The sequence below is a fragment of the Schistocerca cancellata genome, chromosome 4, assembly GCF_023864275.1.
Source record: "Schistocerca cancellata isolate TAMUIC-IGC-003103 chromosome 4, iqSchCanc2.1, whole genome shotgun sequence".
Lineage (NCBI taxonomy): Eukaryota > Metazoa > Arthropoda > Insecta > Orthoptera > Acrididae > Schistocerca > Schistocerca cancellata.
Window position 1 is genome coordinate 531,996,065 of NC_064629.1, and position 17,663 is coordinate 532,013,727.

A 17,663-nucleotide genomic window follows, 5' to 3' on the forward strand; every position below is an offset into this window, starting at 1 on the left:
TGCCTCCACACACTTCAGTGTGGCGCATGGCACCTACTCCGCCATTGACCTTTCAATCTGTAGCCCTCGCCTCTTACCATCTGTCCACTGGAGTGTGCATGACGACCTGTGTGGTAGTGACCACTTTCCGATTTTTCTGTCACTACCACAGCGTCACTCTTCTGGGCGCCCTAGCAGATGGGCTATGAATAAGGCTGACTGGGACTTGTTCTCCTCCACTGTCGCTATTGAGCCTCTCTCAACTGATGCCATTGATGCGGTGGTTACATCAGTCACCGCCGGCATCGTCACTGCCGCCGAGTCTGCCATTCCCCGTTCTTCTGGGTCCCCTCGGCGGAGGGCTGTGCCTTGGTGGTCGCCTGAGATCGCTGAAGCGATTAAAGATCGCCGGCGGGCGCTCCAGCGTCACAAGCGACATCCCTCCATGGACCACCTTATCGCCTTCAAACGGCTGCGTGCGCGGGCCCGCCTCCTTATCCGCCAAGGCAAGAAGGAGTGCTGGGAGCGGTATGTGTCCACCATTGGACTCCATGTCACTCCATCGCAGGTCTGGGCCAAGATTCGACGGGTCTTCGGCTATCGGACCCCTGCCAGCGTCCCTGCGCTCTCACTGAATGGAGCAGTTTGTACTGACTCCGACGTCATTGCAAACCGCTTAGCAGAGCATTTTGCTATGAGTTCCGCTTCTGCGAATTACCCCCAGGCCTTCCGCTCCATTAAAGAGCGGATGGAACGTCGGAGCCTTTCTTTTCGCACCAACGCTTCTGAACCCTACAACGCTCCATTCAGTGAGTGGGAATTTCAGAGTGCCCTTGCCTAAAACCCTGATACCGCTCCCGGGCCAGATCGCATCCACTGTCAGATGCTGAAACACCTTTCAGTGGACTGCAAGCGACGCCTCCTCGACCTTTACAACCGTCTCTGGGTCGAGGGTGAGTTTCCGTCGCAATGGCGGGAAAGTATTGTCATCCCCATTTTGAAACCTGGAAAAAACCCTCTGGAGGTGGACAGCTACCGTCCCATTAGTCTCACCAACGTTCTTTGCAAGTTGCTTGAACGGATGGTGAGCCGGCGCTTAAATTGGGTGCTGGAGTCTTGGGGCCTTCTGGCTCCGTCTCAGGGTGGGTTCCGTCAAGGCCGCTCCGCCACCGACAATCTGGTGAGCCTTGAGTCGGCCATCCGTACAGCCTTTGCCCGCCGTCAGCACCTGGTCGCTGTCTTTTTCGACATGCGGAAGGCGTACGATACGACATGGCGTCATCACATCCTTTCTACGCTTCATGGATGGGGTCTTCGGGGCCCTCTGCCGATCTTTATCAGAAATTTTCTGTCGTATCGTACCTTCCGCGTGCAAGTCGCGGCCTCGTATAGTTCCTCCCTCGTCCAGGAGAACGGGGTACCCCAGGGCTCTGTCCTCAGTGTCTGCCTGTTTTTAATTGCAATAAACGGTCTCGCTGCGGCAGTAGGAAATTCTGTCTCCGCTTCCCTGTATGCTGACGACTTCTGTCTTTACTATAGTTCTATTAGCATTGCAGCAGCTGAACGTCAGCTACAGGGCGCAATCCGCAAGGCGCAGTCTTGGGCTGTAGCGCGTGGTTTTCAGTTTTCGGCTGCCAAGACCCGCGTTATGCATTTCTGCCGGCGCCGAACGGTCCATCCTGAGCCGCGGCTTTATCTTGCCGACGAACTTCTTGCTGTGGTGGAGACCCACAGGTTTTTGGGTGTCCTTTTTGATGCCCGGTTGACTTGGCTGCCTCATATCCGGCAGCTTAAACAAGCGTGTTGGCGGCATCTCAACGCCCTGCGTTGTTTGAGCCACACCCGCTGGGGCGCCGACCGATCTACCCTGTTGCGGCTCTACCAGGCGTTAATCCAGTCTCGCCTGGATTATGGGTGCCTAGCTTATGGCTCAGCATCCCCATCTGCGTTGCGGGTGCTGGACCCAATTCTCCACAGCGGGATACGCCTTGCCACTGGTGCTTTCCGCACCAGCCCTGTGGACAACGTCCTAGTGGAGGCAGGTGTACCTCCGCTGCGGTTCCGACGCCAACGTTTGCTGGCCGCTTATGCTGCCCATGTTTTTAGCTTGCCCGGGCATCCAAATTATCGTGTCCTGTTCCCCTAGTCAGTCGTCCATCTGCCAGACCGTCGGCCCCGGTCGGGTTGTCCGATCGCCGTACGCATCAAGGAGCTTCTCTGCGGGCTTGGGTTTTTCCCAGTTCCACCTCCTTTCCGGGCGCCTCTGCGTACACCCCCGTGGTGTGTTCCTCGCCCTTGCCTTCGGCTCGACTTGGCACAGGGCTCGAAGGACTCGGTCCCTCCAGAGGCCTTCCGCCGCCGCTTTTATTCCATCCTGGCCACGTATCAGGGCTCTGGAATTGTTTACACTGACAGTTCGATGGTTGCTGGTCGTGTCAGGTATGCGCTAACTCTAGGGGACCATTCCGAACAACGGTCCTTGGCGGCTGGCTGCAGCGTTTACACTGCTGAGCTAGTCGCCATCTTTCGTGCCCTAGAGTATATCCGCTCCTGCTCAGGTGAGTCCTTCGTTATCTGTAGCGATTCCCTGAGCGGTTTACGAGCTCTCGACCAGTGTTTTCCTCGTTCTCGTCTGGTGATGGCTATCCATGAGTCCCTGCATACTCTTGCGCGTTGCGGCCGCTCTGTGGTTTTTGTGTGGACCCCCGGTCATGTCGGTATCCCGGGCAATGAACATGTTGACCGCCTGGCGAAAGAGGCCACGAGTAAACAGTCTCTGGACGTTGGCCTCCCAGAGACTGATTTGCGGGCAGTCCTCCGCCGAAAAGTTTTTGCGCTTTGGGACGCTGAATGGCGCAATCGGATCATGCCCAATAAACTCCGTGCCATCAAGGAGACGACGACTGTGTGGCGGTCATCCCTGCGAGCCAACCGCAGGGACTCTGTCATGCTTTGTCGGCTCCGCATTGGCCACTCCCACCTGACACACAGTTATTTACTGCGCCGGGAGGACCCTCCTGTATGTCGCTGCGGGGCGGCTTTGACAGTGGCCCACATTTTGTTGGCCTGCCCCCTTTTAGCTGTGGTCAGGCAGACATTTGCGCTGCCTGATACGCTCCCTGCCCTCTTATGTGATGACCCTGGTATGGCTGACTTAGTTTTCCGTTTTATTCGGGCAGGGGTTTTTTATTATTTACTCTGAGTGTTTGTTCTGTTCTTTTGTGTTGATTCTGGCCATTGGCCTACGATTTTACGCTGAGTTTTTAATGTGTTCTCGGTGGTTGGCTTTTCCTTTTTATCTCTATGGTCGGCCAACCACTGTCACACTCTGTGTGATTTTAATTTGTTTTGTCTGATGTCTGTAGGAGTATTTCTTGTCCTGTGTCGTCTGACGTCTTTCCTGTTGTTCGTTTTTTATTCTCTTTGGGTAGTTTTACTTTTTTTGGAAAAAGGGACCGATGACCGTCGCAGTCTGGTCCCTTTAATCCCCCCCAAACCAACCAACCAATCCACTTTTGACTCTAGCCTATTCAGGGACTTCCAGATTGGCCAATTCTCATCATGACCAGGGGGTAAAGAGTCTGAAAATCTTTTGCAGCTACGAGAGTGGGATGTCTCAGCCCTCCATAGTTGCAGCCTGGCTTATCAGTAGTTGTTAGTCTCTCTGATGTTGTGAGGAAATTTTCCTTGACCTGAGTCATTCTGAGTAAGATTGTTGCCCATGCAGGGGGGGGGGGGGGGGGGGGGGTTCCTGCTCCAGTTTCGTTCTTTGCCTGTTTGCTGCTATTTCTCTTGGTGCAATTCCTGCAAGGCGATAGATCCATTCAACTGGAGTTGACTTCAGGCAGCATGTTATAATTCTGCATGTGTCATTCAGGGCAGTATCCACCTGTTTGGCATGTGATGACTCATAGCAAACAGGACAGGCATACTCTGCATCAGTGTAGCATAATGCCGTTGCAGGAGTTTGGATGGTTTCAGCTTGATTGCCTCAGTGTGATTTGGCAAGTTTCCTCAGTAGGTTTTTCCTGGTGGACACTTTTGATTTGAAATTCATGCAGTGTTTTTTGAATGCTAGAAATCTGTCAAGTGTCATTCCTAGGTCTTTTGGAGTATCACAGTGTTCCAGTTTAACCCCTAAACATTGTATCTTTAACTTGTGGGTGGATTCCCTATTGCTCAGATGGTAAGCACGCACTTGTGTCTTTGATGGGTTTGGTTTATTCTGGTTTATTCTGTAGTATTTTGACAGATCTTCAAGAGCACTCATTAGGGTGATTTCTATTGAATCAAAGTTTGGGCTTTGGGTTGCCAGGGCGAGAACATCAGCATACAACAAACTCCAAAACTCCTGCAGTTGGGGACTATGGGTTGGTCGTTAGTACATACATTGAGCAGAATTGGAACCAATACACCTCCTTGGGGAAGGCTATTTTTCTCTAGCCTCAATCGGTTATGCTGTCCTTTGAGGTCAACAAAGAATCTTGGGTTCTGCAGGAGATTGGCCATGAGCCTGATGAGGATGAAATCCTTGTTTAGGTTGTAGACCTTATTTAATAATAACTTGTGGTTGATGGTGTCATACACTGCTGTACCATACATGAAAGAAGGCTCTCTGAAGATTGCGATTGAGAAAAGCAGTTAGGCATACACTGGGTGTCAAGAAATTATGGCTGATCCTTTCACACCAGAAACATCCATATATAAGCCCTTTTGAGAGCCACAGCTAAGCATTATCTCAATCATGTTGATTGAGATAATGAAGGAATGACATCAGCCAGAGAAGAACTTTTACAAGAACTTTGCAGACAGCACCAATGTCATGTACCATTTGCAAATTGAACAGGATGAGAGAGAGAGAAGTAGGGAGGGGAGGGGTTGATAGTGGTACATCATATACCTTCTACTATTTAATGTAACATGATGTGTGGATTGTAAGTGTAGATGTGCACGTGTTGGCGTGTGACTTGCTTGAACTGCATACCTATCGTCGACTTCACTGTCCCATACTGTGTGAAAGTTACGGGATTATGGAAGTGTCCAATTCCACCCATCTACTTTGACCCATAACAACATCAATATAGCGGAAATGGCTATTCTGAGCGTCTGCAATATGGCGCCTATGATGTCACTACATACACACAGCAACAAACACGAAAACACGTATAAATAAGGCAATAACATCTCCCTCCAAAAATATGATCAAACTAACGGGAAATTGGGGGTTTTAGGGAGGGGTCAACATAAATATAACAGTAAAAGAAAACACACCACAATCCCAAAACACACAAAATGAAGAGAAAAAAAAATTAAAAAATCTACAGGAATTGGGCACTTCCCTTGATCTATGTAGGTCTACTGCAGCTGACAATACCAAAACGCCAACGCCTCCATCAAAAAAACTACAAAAATTGGAATCAGACATTTCCCTTGACCACAGCTGACGATACCATAACACCAATATAAAACTACGAAAATTGGAATTGGCCATTTCCCTTGACCATAACTATTGATACGAAAATCCGACACCTACAACTACAAAAAATAAAACTAAAACCACAACACCTCAAAAATTCAAAAGTCAAACATCCCTACGTAAATTAAAATACATTCAATACACAGTAGATACACAAAACATTAAAACTCGGGACAATAGGCCCAAAAACACAATTACTTACCACCAACAAATTTCGCCACTGCAAAGTAGGTCGGCTATCTCTCTCTCTCTCTCTCTCTCTCTCTCTCTCTCTCTCTCTCTCTCTCTCTCTCACACACACACACACACACACACACACACACACACACACACACACACACAGGGCGCCATCAAACATAGCAAGACGACATCAACAAACACAACCAACTCATAAACTCTGCACCATAATGACGTCACACGCCAGAACACCCTTACGTCATGGCTCAAAGCAGATGGGTGGAATCAAATGCTTCCGTTGACCTGAAAGTTATGTATTGCATCCCCTTGCATTTTTCAGTATGGTGTAGATGGAACCATTAGGCTTTGTTATTGGTCAATTTGTTACCACAACCATAATTTCTGCTTTCACATTTGTTGGCTTTGCCAACTCTCAACCAAAGTGTCACCTTCCAACCTAATCTAGGCCTCAGGCTGTGCTTCAGATCAGTCTGTCACCACAGCCAAGATTTCAGGGGGGGGGGTCCAATACGTAACAGTACATACAGTCTTAATACAGAATGTGAAAAATGTGGTATTACAGACTGATACAGTGACATTTCCCCTAACACAGTTAGTGCAAATTTAAACATTCTTGTAAGTAAAAGCACCATATGTGAAATAAGCTTCATATAACACATTGTAGTTCGCTGGAACAATATGTGCATGTGATTTCGTAAAGTGAAACACACCATAAATTACACAACCATACCCTAATAGGACAAACTACAAAACGCATGCTCATACCTGTCCACCTAATCTGGAGGGAAAATTTTCAAACAGCCTGTAAATATCTTATGAAGCAGTATGTTTTATTTATCCTAAATTACTGTCCCTCATATTGTCATCAGTGACCATATCTTTTTCTAAGTTTGGGTATTATGTTTTTTTTTTTTTTTTTTTTAAAAGCTTTATGATAATAGTGTTGTACTGGTTTTTTTAAACCTGTTAATCACCACTAATTGAACCGCATCATCCTCTTCAAAAGTTACTGCACAAGTGTATTCATGCAACTTTGAAAACAAGTGAATTTTTTTTGTGATATCTGGGTTTTAGGAGTAATGTCCAGAACTCTCCACCAGAAGAACTGCAATAGTGCCTGTTGCCACTCATAATGATGGCACAGATGTTCACATGTAGTCAGCAAATTGCCAGTGTCAGCATTTCTTGTCATTTGTTTTAATAGGTTGGTGGATCTTCTAACATCTCAGGGTAGATAACACCGTTCTCAGTTTGAGGCAAAGAAAATAATCAAAAAGACAAAAAATAAGTTACTGTTATTCTTTCCAGTTAAATCTAAGGCTTGAGATATTTCTCTTCTGTTGACTGCCTCGCATCAAACCATTGATGCTCATTCTTAGCTGTCTAGTGTGTTACCTAATTTCATCACTTCCATCCTGAAAATTGACTCATGAACAAGAAATGCCTTTACGAGAATCAGTCAATTTCATTTATCTCCTTTGGTCAGCATATTCCCCACTCAGCATATGCTCAGCTTCCAATAGTGCACTCTGTTCATTTCATGAAGGACAATTTATGGATTTCTATCGTCTTGGATGTTCTCTTCAATTATTTGGATGAAAATTGCTTTTGTTTCCTTTTAATATGACACTACAAACACAATGCATCAGCAAGGGACGACGACATGCAGTTTTAAATTCAAAACTCCATGTTGTCGCAGTTGAAGTATTTATGGTGTTTTTATGTAAATAAATTGTTGATGAGTTCCTGAAGTTGTTTCCCTTTTTGAATACAGGAAAATAATTGCAGGACTAAGATGTAAGCTCTAATTTCTCAGTCAGTCATCCTTTCTGCTCAATGTTTATGAATGGAATGAGAGTAGAGAATAATGTTATTGGTACAGTGTACACCATACAATGGGCTTCAGGATTACACAGTTAGAAGTACGTTCTATTGGATGACACACAGAGAACTTCCTCTTTCATTACAGAAACAAATTTCTTTAACTAAACTCTCCTCGCTGATACTTTCCCCTTGCATTTTTCAATATGGTGTGGATGTAAACATTAGGCTTTGCTACCACACAATTTGTTACTGCAGCTTTATTTGACTTTCACATTCATCGACTTCGTCAACTCACGACCAGATTGTCATCTTTCAACCTAATCAAGACCTCAGCCTGCACTACAGCTGAGTCTGTCACCACAACCAAGGTTTCAAGGAGGAGGTGGCGAGACATCCTATACATAGCTTTACCCTAATTGCAATTGAACAGCTGTAATTGTTGTTAGTTTTGTGGAAGAAAACACTGAAATGAAATGGTTGTTATTGAAAAAAATTGTTTTGTTCCAAACAAGTATAATTTTACAGTAAGCGATAGAGTGTAGCATAGTTACATAAACTGTACTGCATAATTTCTAAGTAAGCATACTATATAATGTACTTTGTTTCAGATGAGATAGTGACAGCCATTAACAAAGAAGTTGAAAGCTTAAACTCACCAATAATAGAAGCAAATCCAGGACTTGGACTTATAACTAAAAGATTGCTTAATTGTGGTGCACACAACTTGCAGTTATATGAATCCAGTGCTGAGTTTAAAGCTCGTTTGCAGGTGAATTATATAGTCAACATTTTTGTACCAGTTCTCACAATTAGTGTATTACCTTCAAACCTAATTATGGGTTGTCATATATGAACTATAGTGAACCAACAGTACTATCATAGCAGATTTATTAAGTTAAATTTATTATCCATTATTACTTGTCACATATATTTGTCCTTTTGATTGATGTTGATACTGCTTGCATAGTAACTCTGTGAGAATACTGTTGTGTTAGACTCAGTTTAGTCACATTAATGCATCTTCTTTAGGCCATTGAAGAAGAAAACAGGAGTCGTGTAACACTTTACTCAGCAGATATTTTAGATCTTGCAAAGTTCAAATTTCAAGACAAAATGGACAGTGGTAGCAGAGTTGAAACTATTATAAAACGTGTCCCTGCAAGAAGTTGGAATGACGGTATGTAATTGTTGAGAGATAGCCGTGGAGCTTTATTTTACGGCTTCTAGAATTTTTGTATTTGTTTTCAGGAAATGCACCCAGTACAGTGTTAATATTACAAAAAAATTGTTATAATTACCTTAGTTTTCTTCCTGCAGTACCTGTAAAGTACTGTGATACTGCGGGAAGAATGCTGACAGAGCTAAGTCAAACCAAGCCCCTGGAGTAGACAATGTTCCCTCAGAACTTCTGATATCTTTGGCAGGGCCAGCCATGACTAAACTATTCCAAGTGGTGTGCAAGATACATGAGACAAGAAATATCTTCATACTTCAATTCCAGTTCCAAAGAAAGTAGGTGCTGGCAGGTGTGAATCATACATTGTCTTGAAAGGAGGACAAGAAGAGAACAGTATCTTCTGAAATGTGCTGCTACAAGAATGCTGAAGATTAGATGTGCGGGTGACCTAACGAATGAAGTGGTACTGAATAGTATTGGGGAGAAAAGAAATTTGTGGTGTATTTTGACTAGAAGAAGGGATCAGTTGGTAAGAAATATTGTGAGGCACCAAGGAATTATCAGTCTAGTATTGGATGGAAATGTGTGTGAGTGGGGGGGGGGGGGGGGGGATTGCAGAGGAAGACCAAAGCAGCTTCAAATGAATGTATGTTACATTTGTTATTCAGAGAGGAAGAGGCTTGCACAGTATCAAGTAGCAGGGAGTGGTGCATGCATCCACTCTCTGGACTGAAGGTAACAGCACCACCACCATTTAATCTGTTATAAAAGTCAACTCACCTGACACTGACTATGGCGATTATTGAAAGCTGAAAATATCATTTAAAACTTGTACAGCTGGAAAACTTGAATAATTTTATCCAAGAATATTGATCTGGCAGGGCTAATGGATAAGTTGGGATGCTAAAATTTGTTTTACATGCCTCTTAATTTACCTCCTTTCTTACATCGAGCGAGGTGACGCAGTGGTTAGCTTGCCAGTGTGTACATCTGGACTGGGGTTACTGTACATTTGTTTTCGTGATTGCAACAAGCAGCTCACAGCAGTAAACAAGACATGGCACCTTTGCAGCAATTATGATAACCAAGATCGGGGACACTGACAGTAGAATCAGCAACATGTGTGTGCTAACCGCACCAAATTCCGATCTTACACTTGCACAAGATATCAACACAACACTGCTGCCTGATCGAGAAACGTGGTGAGTGGATCACAACACAGTGTGTAATTGAGGTCTACATCTGCGAAAAAGGATGAAAAAACACCTAATCTGAATCTGGAAGGTAATGAGGTCCCCACTCAGTACAGCCCTGCATTCACATGGAGAAACCATGTGAGCAACACTGAAGTCCTTGATAAAACAACGATAAAATGACACGAGCACTAGAAAGCTATTTAATTGCTTTGTGGTAGTGTCTCTTGGATACTCTATCACACTCACAGTCGGTTTAAATCACACAGCTAACACGGAGCTGATTTAGGTTTTCCGTGATTTCCCTAAATCGCCTCAGGCAAATGCCGGGATGGTTCCTTTGAAAGGGCACGGCCAATTTCCTTCCCCATCCTTCCCTCACCCGAGCTTGTGCTCCGTCTCTAATGACCTCATTGTCGACGGGACGTTAAACACTAATGTCCTCCTCCTCCTCCTTTCTTACACACATTTTCCATACTGTAACATCTGGGCTTAATGTTACCACACATTATCAGGTCAAAAGCATTATGAACTTTAGTATGGGTTCTTTCCACCCTTCGCATTTGTGATGGCTTGAACTCTGTTGAGGACATCTTCAATGAGGTGTCTGAATGTCTGTGGAGGAATGGCAGCCCATTCTTCTTCAAGTGCCAAAACCAGAGAAGGTTGTGATGTTGTATGCTGGGATCTAGGGGAAGCGTACTGTAATGACTAAATGATGGTGGGTTGCAAAAATGATCATCTAAATATGAAAATTAGCTGTAAGTCTGGTAACTTAGGTAGAAACTTTTGGTGAAAGCCACTTTTGTCAGTCCATTAAGAGAACACATGCGGGGGGGGGGGGACTACTGATTTCGCACTCACTGTTTGCAACTTGGAGATAAGAAGTGATGCAGTCACCTATTATCTACAAGTAGAAAGCTCCAAATGATGTATATAGAGACCCTCAAACACCAAGCAAGATGGAGTTCAGCAGAATTTGAGAGTCCCAGCCAATGACAACAGATTCGAATGAACAAGCCTACAGCAGATGCTATGTAAGTGAGCATCAGATTCAATTAACTTTGTGCAATCAGAAGGACTTGCAAAAGCTTGCCAGTACGTACATCTGGACTGGGGTTACTGTACATTTGTTTACGTGATCGCAACAAGCAGCTCACAGCAGTAAACAAGACATGGCACCTTTGCAGCAATTACGATAACCAAGATCGGGGACACTGACAGTAGAATCAGCAACATGTGTGTGCTAACCGCACCAAATTCTGATCTTACACTTGCACAAGATATCAACACAACACTGCTGCCTGATCGAGAAACGTGGTGAGTGGATCACAACACAGTGTGTAATTGAGGTCTACATCTGTGAAAAAGGATGAAAAAACACCTAATCTGAATCTGGAAGGTAATGAGGTCCCCACTCAGTACAGCCCTGCATTCACATGGAGAAACCATGTGAGCAACACTCACCCTTCACTCGCTACACATACAGAAGCTTGCAGCCAGTAGTTACACTATGCACCAATTCACAATGCTCACTCACTAAGTGTCAGGCAAGCGGTGTGGATTGTCCTACACCGACCTTCTGCCACTCACTCGTCTCACGATTAAATTGAGCGAGTAAACTAATACAATCCATTATAGTTGATAATGTTAATGGTACTGACCAGAAAGAAGTAGTAAGTGTAAAGTTTAGTGGTAAACGTAGCGCATCGCACATGCTCACACTGTAAATTCACTGCCAGTATGCAAATGATTTCAAAAGCCTGGCACCGTGTAGTGGTAGATAAGCACATGATTTATTCACGGCTGTTAAGAAATGCTTACTCAGCTGCATTATCAGGCAAAGTAGCATCGGTCATCTTTGAAAATTGCCGCCAACATTTGCAAAGGGTATTTTCCATCTGTCTCTCACACTGCACCCATGTGCAGGCCATACAGGTGGGCTGTATGCCTGTCAAGCTCTTCTGCTCAGCGTGTAGTCTTGTCTAACACATTGATGTTAATCCTGAGAGCTTTTGGTGGAAATAAAGATGAACTTGGGGAGTTTGTGGACTAGTGTGACCTAGCATATAACACCAAGCCATAGTGATAGTGTGGTATTAAAATTTGTTAAAACTGAAATTGTGGGCACAGCTCAAAGTAAACTACTCTTAAATTATTTAACAGCAACTTGGGCAGATGTGAAAAATGGACTCTGGATTACCATGTGTGTTTATTATTCTCTAGTTAACAGAAAAGAGCCGAAAGCATGGCCGAATGGGTGAATCCTATTAATACATTGCAACATCAATTTCTAGAAGCTGTTGAGGGAGTGACGAGGGCATCAGATATTCCAGGTAGCCATACTCTAATTGGGAAAATGCCATAAGCAGTGTTCGTACAAGGTATCAAAGTTAGGATGATTAAAACAGTGTGAGAGCAAGAGGAGAGAATTTAATGTTAGCACAAATAGTATATCTAGTATTAACAGAAGCAGCATCCATCATGTCTAGTAAAGAAAAGTTTATTGAATACAGTCACCTGAGAGACTACTGTTTTAGGTTAAGAGAGGCAGCCACCATGCGAGGAACTGCACTATGGACAAACACATCAGGAAATGAGCAGAGAAACAGGCACCACTGCCGAAATGAATAGAGCAAACTCTGTGCAGAGGTCATTACAGAGAAATTGGAAGCCTGCGACTGACGCGGTGTCATCGATGCGATCTTTGGTGGCATCTGTGGCCGTGTGCTATGGCGAGACCTGTGACGTGTTATTTTTTAAATGAACACACCACCATTTGACTGTAGTGTTGTTTACTTAATTATGACCCAGGTTTCGTTCTTTTATGCCATTTTGAAGTGATTGAGTTTATGTCATTAACATATATTGCAGGACATCAAACTCAAAATTGGCCATCAATTAAAAAATGCTACATGTAAAACCACCATCTAGTAAAAACATTATTTTACATCTGGCAGTTTGTGGGGAGTGAATATTTTCCTTAATTTATGGCATAAAAAAGGCCAAAACCAGATTTGTAATTAAATAAACAACAATACAGTCAAATGGTGGTGTGTTCATTTAAAAATTATTGTATGACTATTATTCAGCAATGTCAAAAACTGTGATGTGTTGAGTTTATAAAGAACTGGGACATTTATCCCAACAGTGTAGTGTCAGTGCTAGGCTAATGAATATGAAGATTCAGAAACTAGGAAACGAGTATGCAATCACCCCATGTCACAAAGTTGTTTTAACTAGAGTGCAAGTGCAGGAGTGATGATGTAAATATAAGATGTGCTCATGGAAGTGTGGGAACGGCAAGTTCCATAGTAGATACTACTACTCAGGTTAACGTAATAAAGGAATCATCACTGAAGAGTACAGTGGGCAGGAGTGCTGACAAAAGAATAAAACTTGAAGGAAAGAGGTAATAGACACTTGGCCTGAGGTTAACGCTGAAGACAGATGACATTGGTGTGTGTGTGTGTGTGTGTGTGTGTGTGTGTGTGTGTGTGTGTGTGTGTGTGTGTCACAAGTGAGTATGTGTCAGATGTATTTGAAGGAATTTTAGGCAGACTTCTGCAAGAGTTCAAAGTAATGATAGATTTCACAATGAAGAAGATGCTGTGGGTCAAGGGCAGACCAGTACAATTACAGATGGAACTGGAAGCGAAATGGCGAATCTTACTTACTGGAAGAGAGTGACAGAAAAATGAGTGGTGTCCCATCGTATGGACATTAGGCAGCCGAGAGAAATGGCTCACAGTGGCAAGTGTATCAGTAGGAATCCAGGTAGAATCGGACATAGAGCCAAGAAGAAGAGAGACTGCCAGAGCGAGGATTCACAAGAATTAAGAAGTGTAGGAAGAGATAGGACATAACACGTGAAGTAAAAATTGAACAAAGATGAGCAGCAGATGGAAAGAAAAGAGACCCTGTGTAATGGTATCCAAATAGGCCCATGAGAAAAAAAGATTTTAAAGATTACAGTGCAGAACACAGATCTGACCTAAGGAATAATGGATAACCAACAGTTGCAAACGGGAGTATATTTATCTGCAGCATTTGTAACTGTACAGAGAGACGATGCGTGAGGAATATTTTGAATACCACAGAAGAAGTAGTAATATTTGAATTTCACAAAGTGAAATGTCAGATCCCTTAATCGGGCAGGTAGGTTAGAAAATTTAAAAAGGGAAATGGATAGGTTAAAGTTAGATATAGTGGGAATTAGTGAAGTTCGGTGGCAGGAGGAGCAAGACTTCTGGTCAGGTGACTACAGGGTTATAAACACAAAGTCAAATAGGGGTAATGCAGGAGTAGGTTTAATAATGAATAGAAAAATAGGAATGCTGGTAAGCTACTACAAACAGCATAGTGAACGCATTATTGTGGCCAAGATAGACACGAAGCCCACGCCTACTACAGTAGTACAAGTTTATATGTCAACTAGCTCTGCAGATGACGAAGAAATTGAAGAAATGTATGATGATATAAAAGAAATTATTCAGATAGTGAAGGGAGACGAAAATTTAATAGTCATGGGTGACTGGAATTCGAGTGTAGGAAGAGGGAGAGAAGGAAACGTAGTAGATGAATATGGATTGGGGCTAAGAAATGAAAGAGGAAGCCGCCTGGTAGAATTTTGTACAGAGCACAATTTAATTATAGCTAACACTTGGTTTAAGAATCATGATAGAAGGTTGTATACATGGAAGAACCCTGGAGATACTAAAAGGTATCAGATAGATTATATAATGGTAAGACAGAGATTTAGGAACCAGGTTTTAAATTGTAAGACATTTCCAGGGGCAGATGTGGACTCTGACCACAATCTATTGGTTGTGACCTGTGGATTAAAACTGAAGAAACTGCAAAAAGGTGGGAATTTAAGGAGATGGGACCTGGATAAACTGAAAGAACCAGAGGTTGTACAGAGTTTTAGGGAGAGCATAAGGGAACAGTTGACAAGAATGGGGGAAAGAAATACAGTAGAAGAAGAATGGGTAGCTTTGAGGGATGAAGTGGTGAAGGCAGCAGAGGATCAAGTAGGTAAAAAGACCAGGGCTCTTAGAAATTCTTGGGTAACAGAAGAAATATTGAATTTAATTGATGAAAGGAGAAAATATAAAAATGCAGTTAATGAAGAAGGGAAAAAGGAATACAAACGTCTCAAAAATGAGATCGACAGGAAGTGCAAAATGGCTAAGCAGGCATGGCTAGAGGACAAATGTAAGGATGTAGAGGCTTATCTCACTAGGGGTAAGATAGATACTGCCTACAGGAAAATTGAGGAGACCTTTGGAGATAAGAGAACCACTTGTATGAACATCAAGAGCTCAGATGGAAACCCAGTTCTAAGCAAAGAAGGGAAAGCAGAAAGGTGGAAGGAGTATATAGAGGGTCTATACAAGGGCGATGTACTTAAGGACAATATTATGGAAATGAGTTTGACAGAGCACTGAAAGACCTGAGTCGAAACAAGGCCCCCGGAGTAGACAACATTCCATTGGAACTACTGACGGCCTTGGGAGAGCCAGTCCTGACAAAACTCTACCATCTGGTGAGCAAGATGTATGAAACAGGCAAAATACCCTCAGACTTCAAGAAGAATATAATAATTCCAATCCCAAAGAAAGCAGGTGTTGACAGATGTGAAAATTACCGAACAATCAGTTTAATAAGCCACAGCTGCAAAATACTAACACGAATTCTTTACAGACGAATGGAAAAACTAGTAGAAGCCGACCTCGGGGAAGATCAATTTGGATTCCGTAGAAATACTGGAACACGTGAGGCAATACTGACCTTACAACTTATCTTAGAAGAAAGATTAAGGAAAGGCAAACCTACGTTTCTAGCATTTGTAGACTTAGAGAAAGCTTTTGACAATGTTGACTGGAATACTCTCTTTCAAATTCTAAAGGTGGCAGGGGTAAAATACAGGGAGCGAAAGGCTATTTACAATTTGTGCAGAAACCAGATGGCAGTTATAAGAGTCGAGGGACATGAAAGGGAAGCAGTGGTTGGGAAGGGAGTGAGACAGGGTTGTAGCCTCTCCCCGATGTTATTCAATCTGTATATTGAGCAAGCAGTAAAGGAAACAAAAGAAAAATTCGGAGTAGGTATTAAAATCCATGGAGAAGACATAAAAATCTTGAGGTTTGCCGATGACATTGTAATTCTGTCAGAGACAGCAAAGGACCTGGAAGAGCAGTTGAACGGAATGGACAGTGTCTTGAAAGGAGGATATAAGATGAACATCAACAAAAGCAAAACGAGGATAATGGAATGTAGTCGAATTAAGTCGGGTGATGCTGAGGGAATTAGATTAGGAAATGAGACACTTAAAGTAGTAAAGGAGTTTTGCTATTTGGGGAGCAAAGTAACTGATGATGGTCGAAATAGAGAGGATATAAAATGTAGACTGGCAATGGCAAGGAAAGCGTTTCTGAAGAAGAGAAATTTGTTAACATCGAGTATAAATTTAAGTGTCAGGAAGTCATTTCTGAAAGTATTTGTATGGAGTGTAGCCATGTATGGAAGTGAAACATGGACGGTAAATAGTTTGGACAAGAAGAGAATAGAAGCTTTCGAAATGTGGTGCTACAGAAGAATGCTGAAGATTAGATGGGTAGATCACATAACTAATGAGGAAGTATTGAATAGGATTGGGAGAAGAGAAGTTTGTGGCACAACTTGACCAGAAGAAGGGATCGGTTGGTAGGACATGTTCTGAGGCATCAAGGGATCACCAATTTAATATTGGAGGGCAGCGTGGAGGGTAAAAATCGTAGGGGGAGACCAAGAGATGAATACACTAAGCAGATTCAGAAGGATGTAGGTTGCAGTAGGTACTGGGAGATGAAGCAGCTTGCACAGGATAGAGTAGCATGGAGAGCTGCATCAAACCAGTCTCAGGACTGAAGACCACAACAACAACAACAAAGTGAAGATAGAAGCAGTACCTGACACGGGGGAAGGTGAGGAATGCCACATACGTAGTATAGTTACAGTAAACCAAGAGAGAAATTCATGAATTAGCAAATTAAAGGAAGTGGTGTGAGTGAATTGCGTAAACAAAAAGAAAAGGACTTTCATTATGTAATTGTGTTTTGCATATCATGTTGTATTTCACCTGTCTGGAGATAGATCAACGTACACGGAGATGGTGAAGCATGAAATTAAGTTGAAACCAAAGGTGCAAGGTAAAATGGAAAATGTCTGGCCGTATCTCCTACCAGAGATGCAGAAGGAAGCTATCTGAAACAAGATGGGAGCAATATTAATGGAGGATATCATTAAACCAAGCATAAATGGTTGGAATTTACCGTCACTAATGATTCAGAAGAAGATGGATGCGTCTTGGGTACAAAAGTAGAGAATAGTTGCAGATTACCAGAGATTACATGACATCTTTATTAGCTCTGTGTTAGCTGTGTGATTTAAACCGACTGTGAGTGTGATAAAAGAGTATCCAAGAGACGCTACCACAAAGCAATTAAATAGCTTTCTAGTGATCGTGTCATTTTATCGTTGTTTTATCAAGGACTTCAGTCGGATAGTGAAACTTGTGTGAATTACTGAGGAAAGGAGCAAACTAGGAGTGGTTGACTCAGCAGATCGCAGCTTTCCAAAAATTAAAGGAGGAAATAACTAGCGCCTGATCTTACAGTATCCTAATCTTGCAAAGCAGTTCATAATTACAATGGATGCTAGCAAGCAGTCAGTCAGTGCCTTACTGAGTCAAGGAGAATAAGGACAGGATTCAGCTGTCGCCATTGAATCCAGAATGTTGGACTGTGCCAAGAGAGGCTATAGTATGACCAAG

General features: G+C 43.1%; 1 protein-coding gene across 1 annotated transcript in view; it reads left to right on the forward strand.

Moving 5' to 3' along the window:
- The window catches only part of LOC126184648 (dimethyladenosine transferase 2, mitochondrial), a 53,545-nt gene that overhangs the window by 8,745 nt on the left and 27,137 nt on the right, over positions 1-17,663 (forward strand). Inside the window, exons 2-3 of the mRNA XM_049927123.1 lie at positions 8,086-8,246; positions 8,507-8,654. Coding sequence (XP_049783080.1) covers positions 8,086-8,246; positions 8,507-8,654 — 309 coding nt within the window. The remainder of the gene's footprint in view (positions 1-8,085; positions 8,247-8,506; positions 8,655-17,663) is intronic.